This window comes from Molossus molossus, unplaced genomic scaffold (assembly GCF_014108415.1).
Source record: "Molossus molossus isolate mMolMol1 unplaced genomic scaffold, mMolMol1.p scaffold_m16_p_13, whole genome shotgun sequence".
In the NCBI taxonomy this organism is placed as follows: Eukaryota; Metazoa; Chordata; class Mammalia; order Chiroptera; family Molossidae; genus Molossus; species Molossus molossus.
In genome coordinates this window covers 55133889-55143047 of record NW_023425348.1, presented here as the reverse complement: position 1 = coordinate 55143047, position 9159 = coordinate 55133889, and the positions used below count along the sequence as shown (strand labels likewise).

The window sequence follows — 9159 nt, the reverse complement described above, 5'->3', positions numbered from 1 at the left end:
AGGGGCTGCAATGAGGAAGCATGGTGCTCGGGCCATGTCAGGACCCAAAGAGTAATAGGAAGAAATGGCAGGAGGTTGACACGTAAAACACTTGTTTATTCAAAAGATATGTGAATAGCCCCTGTTCTGGGCACTCACATAGTTTTTACAAAAATAGTGAGAGCCTCCTGTTCGAGGCGCTGGGGAGACTGCTGGGAAGGAGTTCTGTTCCCATTGTGACGGTTAACACAAAACCCACGCGTGCCGCACAATTCCCACACGCGTGCAGCTTGTGAACCGGGAGGCACGCCTACAGCTGCAGCCTCCATTTTACCTGCGGCTCCCCGAGCGCGGGCGGATCTGAAACTTGACCAGACAGCCCGCCTAAGGCGCCGCGCTGGGATTCCCCGCAGCCTGGCTGCGGTCTTAACCTCTCCGCGTGCCGCCTCAGCAGCCCTGCTGACCTTCTGACCTACTCCGGGAGCTACAAGTGGGCTTTCTTGGCTGGAGTACGGTGCCAACCATGGCAAACAGATAAAGGTCAGCCTTTGATGGCCCTTGGACGCTGGGAGTTCACACTGCAGGGCTACGTGCGGGGAGGAGGATGGCTTGCAGAGCGCCAGGTGGACGCAGGGGCACCATCTTTCCCGTTCCCCTCCAGCACGCCCTCGCAAGGATCCAAGCCAGAGACAATGGACCGGGATGTCCTGGGGCTACTGGAATTCAAGGAAGGGGACGGCTCCTATAGAGGGGACGTCCGAGGCAGAGGAGGCAGACCTGGGGCGTGAGGTCGCCGGCGCCCCAGCTGGCCAATGGCGGCGGGCTGAGCGCAGCCCCTCCCGCGGGGCGGGGGCCAGGCCGGCGGGCGGGCGGGGCGCGCTTGGGACTCGCTCTGGTACCGGCGCCGCATCCCCTCCGCGCTCCTGCGCCCGCGTCCCGCCCACCGTGCCGCTCCGGCTCCGGCTCCGGCTCCGGCTCCGGCTCCCGCAGTCCCGAGGCGGCTCCGGGCAAGGCCTGGCGGGTCCAGTCTGGAGCACAGCTCTGTCCAGTCGGGTGGGTGAGGGGCGGCGGCGGGGAGGGGGATGGCTCTGCTTGGACTTGCCTGGGTGGGCGAGAGGCCCGAAGCTCGACTCGGTTCGGCTCAGAGGGGCGTTGAGCTCTGACCACCCAGATAGGGCTGGGGGGTAGGGTTGAGATGGGACTGGGGTCGCAGCACTAGCGCTGTGCTCTGACCTGGTCGAGGAGAAGGCAGGACTCGAACCCGCGGAACCCAGGAGGTAGGGTGAGCTGGGGACTACTAGCGTAGGGGACCCGGGTTCTGTTACTCGGGGGAAGGAGCCATCACTAGGGGCGTGGGCAGAGCTCATCCTGTGCACGAGGATGGGGGTAGGGGTACCGAGGGGATCAGAGCGCATGGGCGCGTGGCTGGGAACGGGGATTGCTTCTCGGTCCGAGGGAGCTGCGTCTGGGGAAACTCGGTTTCGTTCCATCTGGGGGTGGGTGCGGGGAAGAGGGGTGCCAGAGGCGGCCGGGACTCCGAGTGACCGGGCGGCGGGGCGGGGCAGGGCAGGGCGGCGGGGCTGGCGAGGGGGTGGTCTGCGCGCTCTAACAGTGTTTTGGGATACAGGCGGAGGCAGCAGCGTTGGGCGCAGAGCTGAGATGCGGCGACTCTGGGGCACCCGGCTGTGCCTGCTGCTGGTGGCGGTGGTCCCCGTGGCCCCAGTGCCGGCTCCGACAGTGACTTCGGTTCCGACAGCGACTTCGGTTCCGACAGCGACTTCGGCTCCCGTCGAGCTCGGCCAGGCTCTGGCTCTTAGCTACCCGAGGGAAGAGGCCACCCTCAACGAGATGTTCCAGGAGGTGGAGGAACTGATGGAGGACACGCAGCACAAACTGCGCAGCGCGGTGGAGGAGGTGTGTGTGCCGGGAGGGCTCTGGGAAGCGCAAGGCTTGGGGCTGGGGGTGACTGGGCGGCCGGAGGTAGTGCTCCCAGCACTAGCCTGAGCCCTCGGGTCTGCGGATAGGCTGGGAAGTGCCGGCAGCAGATTCGGAGTGTTCTGGAGGCAGTGGGAGTGAGCCCAACTCTCACCTCGTCGGCCTTCCTGCCAATAAATCTGGATTTGACTCTCTCCACCGAGAGCCTACGGCTGGACCCACCCACGGGCAACCAGCCTGGTTCACCACCTGTCTGCAGGCTGCCCGCCTCCCTCTCTTGTAAGTTGATGCTTGCAAGGCCCCTGGCATTCCAACCTTGTGGTTTTGCAGAGACTGAGGAAGCTTCAGGTATCTCAAGTTCTAGCTTGTCCATTGGGTTTTGAGCTTGCGCCATCTTCCCAAGACACAGTTAGGATGCCATGTGGGGATCAAGAGCCCTGAGCTTTGCCTGTCATCTGTTTGGGTCTCCCCCCAATGCCACGTGGGGCAGAGAAGGAAAATTGGAATCCTGAACCCAGCAGTGTGAATTATCAGAGGGTGGTGAGTGGGAGGAAGAGAGGTAATGTGAAAAGTAATCTCACCTCCACCCCAAAAGTGCTTTGGAGTCAGTCCTGAGCTTCAGGTCCTCTTCTGCCACTCACTAGCAGGTGCCTTTGGACAAATCCCTTAACATTCTGTACCTCAGTTTCCTGTGGTAATTAAATGCCATGATATGTGTGGGCACCTAGCATATAATATATAGCAATTGTTGATATCAGATATCAGGTACCCAGGCAAAACTTTGTTTGGCTTCTTCCTTCCATCACTTCCCATGTCCAAACACTATGGATAGCATCCTCTATGGTGGGTACACAACATTGCCAGGGCTGCCAGGCTAGAAGGTGCAGCTGGCCCAGCCCAGGTGTGGGGAGCTATCTTGGGCTCCTGGGGTGGGTGGGCATAGTCACTGTTGGGTCCAGCTCTCACTGCAGCCTGTCTTTGGAGAAGAGTTAGCAAGAGACCAGATGTCCAGGCCAATGGGTCAGATGTCTTCACATCCATTTGGGCAAAGCTTCCATTACTGGCTCTGGTCTACCAGACAAAGTTGCTTTCTCCCCTCCGCTCTGTGAAGTCTGGGAATACATCCCCTTCCTTCCATAACAGTCAACCTGGAGTTTTCAATGAAGGGGACATTGGATTGGGAGACAGTTACATGGATATCAGTACCTGAACATTCACACGAACCAGATTCTAAAGCCCATGGACTTTTTGTTTCCCGTGAAAGCACAAGACTTCATGCCGTGGAACAGTTAAAGAGGGAGGGGCGTCAGATAGGCCCCACTTTCTCTTACTTCTGCGCCTTCAGATTAAATTGAGCTCGTGGCCCTTCTGGTTTCCTTCTCTGGATTCCAGGACTTTGCCTCCTGCACATAGATTCTCAGTAACTGACTAGGTCACTGGTGTTTTTATTTGATGTGAACTTGTTCATGTGGCGTGGTTCTCTGTTGGTACCTCCTGGTGAGGGAGATGAGGGAGTAGCAGGGACTCTTCAGGCTCTTCATTGATCAGAGCAGTTTGGGACCCAGCAGGACCTTAATAGTAGGGTCTGCTCTATGGGAATTGTCCACGTTGGCTCTGCCTGGGCCCCAGCCTTCTGCCCTCCAGATGTGGCTCTTTGACTTGTGCAGATGGGCTAACTGAAGTTTTCCACCAGGGGAGACATTGGCTGCCACTGCTACCCCAGTCAGTGGTGGTTTCCCAAAGAGTGTCCTCGCTAGCAGTGGGGACAGGTTGAGAGAGAAGCTGAACACCTGAATGTCAGGAGAACGGGCTATGGGGACCAACCTTCCTTTATCTGATCCCAGCTCTGCCACTTACTAGTGGTGGCATCCAGGCTCTGAAATGGAGAAAATGTCCGCCTCTTAGGGTAAAGGAGAGAATTAAATGAGCGGATGCAGTAAAGTAAGTTATCTGACCATTTAAAATGGGGTTAAGTATATCAGCCCCTGATGAGGTTAATATAGGGATTAAGGGAGATTGTTCATGAGCAATAAATATTAAGGCTATTATTATCATCATAGTAATAGTAATAGTATGAATAAAAACAAAGAACCACCATGTCCGATATATAATAGATTCTCAATAGATTGTGGCTATCGATATTGTTTTTTTAAAGAGATAGCCAGAAGGCCCCTTAAATCTCATAAATGCAGGACAGTTGCTATTTACTTGTTTTCCCTGGTAAGAACCAAAAAGGACTGGGCCAGATGCATTAAGTGTTTGCGTAGTTGCATCATGAATCTGCTTTCAAGTAACTTCCTGACATTTTAAATATTCCAGCTGACTCAAGCTGTTGATTTCTCTAAGGGGGAAAGGTGAAATTAACACAACTCATAGGGTCATTATTGGGGGAGTCAAATCTTCAGATGGTTTAATCCAGTTTGTTCCTATTTTCCTGTCTTATTATTCTATATGTTACTGATAAATGTATTTTGAGGATAAGACCACTCCACCCTCCTCACCCACACACTCATTGCCTTGTCTGTAAGTCTGTAACTGGCCTATTTTAGAATGTTCCTGGGAAGGATACCAATACCAAACCTGGATTTATCTCCGGTTTTTCCTACTGTGCCCCTTTAACAGACACACAAATTCAACCAACCATAAATGCCATTTTACATAACATTCACATTCCTCCTCTATGAAACAAGTCCTATTGCTTCAGGCTTAAGTTTTCCTTGCTAGTGGCAGTAATAGTTGTGGTTGAAATTTCCATTGTAAACTGTACTTTTAGTTTGTGGTGCCATTAAAGAACTGTTAGCTCATTCTGCTGAAATAACCACTGGTTGAGAGGGAGTTTTATGAAAAGACTATCTGCTCAGCCCAAAGCAAACTAGATTTGGTAACTTGTCAATTATTTGAAAGCCAAACCGGAGGATTCAAATTCTCACGGGAATTTTAAAAACATAAAAACATTCCCATCTCCTGGGTAGTCGCCTCTGTAGCATCTGCAGTCTCCTCTTTTCCAGCTCTATCTTTTCTATCACTAAACATGCCGGGCTCTCTCGAGTACAAAAAAAAAAAAAAATTAAAAAAAAATGAAGTCCTTTTTGTGCCCATCCTGTCTCCTATCTCAGCTCTGTTTCATTTCTTCCCCATTTGTTAGCAAACTCGTCAAGCACAAGATAGATATCTGTTCTTTCCACTTCTACTCACATTCCCCGGCAAACACGCTTTCTTAAAGGGCAGTCTTGTTAAAGTAGCTGTTTATTACACCTCTGCTGGATGGCACATACTGGACCCAGCGCTTGGATTTATGTAGGATCATCCCCCCATTTTACAAAAAGCGAAGGCTGGGGTTTAGGAGACATTTGTTATCTTGCCCAGAGTCACTCAGCTGCTTTGTGGTAGGGCTGGGACTTGGCCCCACTTACCTGACCCCGGGACCCTTGCACTTTCTACTGTGCTGCCTTGGGAGATGCTGGGGGCAACTTTTTGCCTAATCCAGTGGCCAGCTGTCAGTGGTTTGGTCTGTCCTTCTAGATGTATTCGCAGCCTTGACCCTCCTCAGCTATAACTTCCTACCCCCATACCTGGTTCTAGCCAGGCCCCTGGATGGATTCTTCTTTTTCTTCTGTGTATTCTCTGTACTTTCCCAACTAGTCTTCAGAACTTGCTGCAATTCCCCTTTATTGCTTGGAGCACAGATTCTTACCTGGGAGCAAGTGGGAGGGAGGGAGTACCCCAGTCATCCCAGAAGCTCACTGGTATCTGAGAGGTACCCCCCTCTCCCCGCTGAAATTCTAATATATTTAAAGTTTAGGGTGTGACTCTGCCGTACCCTCCTAGTTGAGAACCAGGACAACGCCCTCTGCTTTATTTTCTTTTTTCTTTTTAAATTTATTTTTATTGTTGAATGTATTACAGATGTCCCCCATTTTCCCCCCTTAAGCCCCTTCTCCCCACTCCCGCCCCCTCCCTCCTGCCTTCCCCACACTATTGTCTGTGTACATTGGTTATACACATATGCATAGAAGTTCTTTGGTTTATCTCTTCCAGCCCCCCTCCCCCCTTCTCTCTGTTTATCACACCCTCTGCTCTAGAACTGCCCCTGCATCTGCCTGTTGAACCCCCTCCACTTCATCATCCACCATTTTATCCTGTGCCCAGCATGGACCCTCTGCTCTAGCCCCCAACGCGCATGATTCTTGTCCAGGCTGCCACAGCTTTGCCATCTTTACATTCCTCTCTGTCCAAATCCTACCCATTCCGAGACCAACCCAGTCATGCCTCCTCCTGCTCCTGGGAAGCCTTTTTTCTCTCTTCTTTGAACCCCTGACTTGCTTATAGAGACCATCATGATTATCCTCAAACTGGTTTGTGTGGGGTTCTCCTATCTCCCCAGTAAAAGCATGAGCTACTCGGGCAGAGTCATGTACTGGGAAAGCACAGAGTTTGCAGTCAGATTGACCTGAGTTCCAGTCCGAGGTTGGCTACTGACTAAGAGTGTGATGACCTGAGGCAGATCCCGTCACCTCTCTCAACCATGTTTTCTTCATCTGCAAAATGAGGGTAATAACCTTCCTCATCGTGTCACTGTGTATATTGAAGGGGACGTGGTAGGTGGCTGGTGCAGTGGCTTCCACACAGCTGATGCCCGGACATGGAGGCTGTTGTGATGATAATGGTGGTAGTGCTGGCAATGATGATAACGAAGCCATTACTCCACTTGAAACATCTCAGCAATCTTGGAGTCAAACACAGCAGTCACGACCAAGTCCCCCTATGATTATTTAAGCCTTTGTGCCTATCAGAATTTCTTCACACTTCTAGTTCATGTTTTTTAGACATGGAAATTCTTTTCCCATATCCACCCCAGCTCAGCAAATCTGGTGGGAAGAGGAAGGAAAAGAGGGACCTCATTTAGTATCTAAGGAGATAGAGGACAGTGATTTTTTATTTTAAAGGGAACTCTTGAAGATTCATTTTAAGAAATGAAAATAGCCCAGAGTCAAAGACAGTAGCATTGGAAGATTGCCAGCCACCAACTAGAACTTCTCTCTGAGCCTCTCACTTTTAATTCCTGCAGAGAGTATCCGATCTGCCCGACCATTCCATCAGGTGGCCTCCCTTTGAGTCCAGTCAGCTGTGAATGGGTCATGTTGTCAACAGCCCGCTCATCAGGGTGGGGCAGGGTGACACATCTGGAAGGGAGATTGGGTGCAGGTGTTGGTCCACTGACCCTCTGCAAAGGGCCCTCTTATACTCAAGAGGTGGAATGGGGAAAGAGACATAACTGCAGCCCTACCTGTGGGGGAGAAGGGGCTGCCGTAGTTTGAGTTCTCTACCACCACCACCACCACCAGAACTTGCAACAAGGGTTTGGGAGCAAATAATTTATTTTGGAAGTGATCCTAGAAACACTAGGAGGAAGGGGAAGGGTGGGAAGGAAGAGAAAAAAAGCAATAAAGACTGCACTAATGAGCAGGTTACTGCTAAGGCCAGCTAGGGCTCCATCCCTCTGGGGGTCCTCTGAGAGAGAATGTCCCATCGAGGGGAGAGGGAGCTGAAGTACTTACCCCCATCACCTCCCCTTCCCTGGTTGAGGATTGTTTCTGGGTGTTAACTCCCCAGCACTTGTGGCCCATGCAGACTGAGCACATGTTGGCAACCAGAGGATACCCTCAAAGAGAGACAGAGGTGGTTGTTGGCATTAAGGGAATTGAATGCAGATGACCTCTGGATTAGGCCATGGGGAGATGGTCAGGGACCAAGACTGTTCAGTGGGAAGGTGCTCAAATCCCAACTCTGCCATGGAGAGTCCTGGAAAGTTATCTAGTCTCCCTGAGCCTCTGTTGCCCCATTTATAAAATGAGGATATTAACACCCACCTCATAGGGAAGTTGTAATATGTATGGCTATAGTATATATAAAACATTCAGTACAATGTCTTTTCCTTGTAGGTTCTCAATTAAATGTACCTACCATTATTACCATTATTTACAAATGCAAAGAGGAAAAGAAAAGCAATTCTTTTTTTTTTTTTTAAATTTTCTTTTGATTACAGTTTACATTCAATATTATTTTGTATTAATTTCAGGTGTAGAGCAAGCATAGTGGCAAGACAATCATGTACTTTACAAAGTGTTCCCCTGTTATTTCCAGTATCCACCTGGCACCATACATAATTATTACAATATTATCGACTATGTTCCCTGTGCTGTACTTTGCATCCCCCTGGTTATTTTTTCCTAATGGACTTGGACTTCTATCAAGAGAAAACAATTTTGCTCATTTAATTCATTGATTTGATAGATGGAGGCAGAAGAAGCTGCTGCGAAAACGTCGTCAGAGGTGAACCTGGCAAACTTACCTGCCAACTATCACAATGAGAGCAACACAGAAACCAAGGTTGGAAATAACACCATCCACGTGCACCGAGAAATTCACAAGGTAAGGGCAGTCATCACCAGCACTTCCTCCTTTCTGTAGCCTCAGTCCCATCTGAGAACGGTTTGTGTTTACATTTTGATACAGAAGCCAAAAGTACAAAAGAGGATGGTACAGAACAGATTAAAAAACAGAGGGAATGAGGGAACTGTTTAAAGGGGAGAGATAATGTATCAAAAACCTAAGTTGCTTTTGCATTTAAGCAACCCATTTAACTGTAGGCTTCCTGCCAGGCCAGTTGCAAAGGAATTTGTAGGGACTTTTTTGTTACTTGAAAGAAGGAAGCAAACAAGGGTCCGCAGAGAGACACTTTCCTAGTATTGAATTTGAAGAATTTATCTCTTATTAGGTTTTTATGTATGTTTCAGTAGAGTTGAAATACACTTCTGTTGTCCATGCTATGGTAAGTACATCTTCACTGTTTCCTTAGGAGGAACTCAGATGTGATACACTGTCTGTAGGAGGGAAAGCCTCTATTGCCACAAGTTTAAACATCTTGTTTGCTGGTTATCCATTCAAAATTCTACAGCAGAGTTTTCCCAACCTACCACATGTCTCTGGGTCTAATATCTTGCATGAAAAGCAAGCAGTTTCATTCCAAATCTGACTTGAGGAAGAAAACACTGCGAATCTAGAGGAACATGGCATTAGCCTACTCCTGGGGTGAGGTGTCTCCAGCGTGATTCTGACAGGACTCTGAGAGCGGGCTAAGTCTATGTTATCTGGAAGAGGCTGCCATTCGGATGTTCAGGATCACTGTTAGAGGCTGTAGAGTTGACATTCTGTGTGACGATCAAGGAGCGGGCCCTCTGATTG

The 9159-nt window shown here is 50.0% G+C and overlaps 1 protein-coding gene across 3 annotated transcripts in view; it reads left to right on the top strand.

The window, feature by feature from the left end:
* Positions 1–500: 500 nt before the first annotated feature.
* DKK3 (dickkopf WNT signaling pathway inhibitor 3) overlaps positions 501–9159 on the top strand; it is a 44641-nt gene continuing 35982 nt past the window's right edge. Inside the window, exons 1-3 of one of the 3 annotated variants that reach the window (XM_036260144.1) lie at positions 501–519; positions 1607–1893; positions 8209–8346. In XM_036260144.1, coding sequence (XP_036116037.1) covers positions 1639–1893; positions 8209–8346 — 393 coding nt within the window. In that variant the 5' untranslated portion in view covers positions 501–519; positions 1607–1638. Of the gene's footprint in view, positions 520–913; positions 1033–1458; positions 1476–1606; positions 1894–8208; positions 8347–9159 lie in introns of those variants that run through there. The other 2 variants (XM_036260143.1, XM_036260145.1) reach the window with 2 other exon arrangements.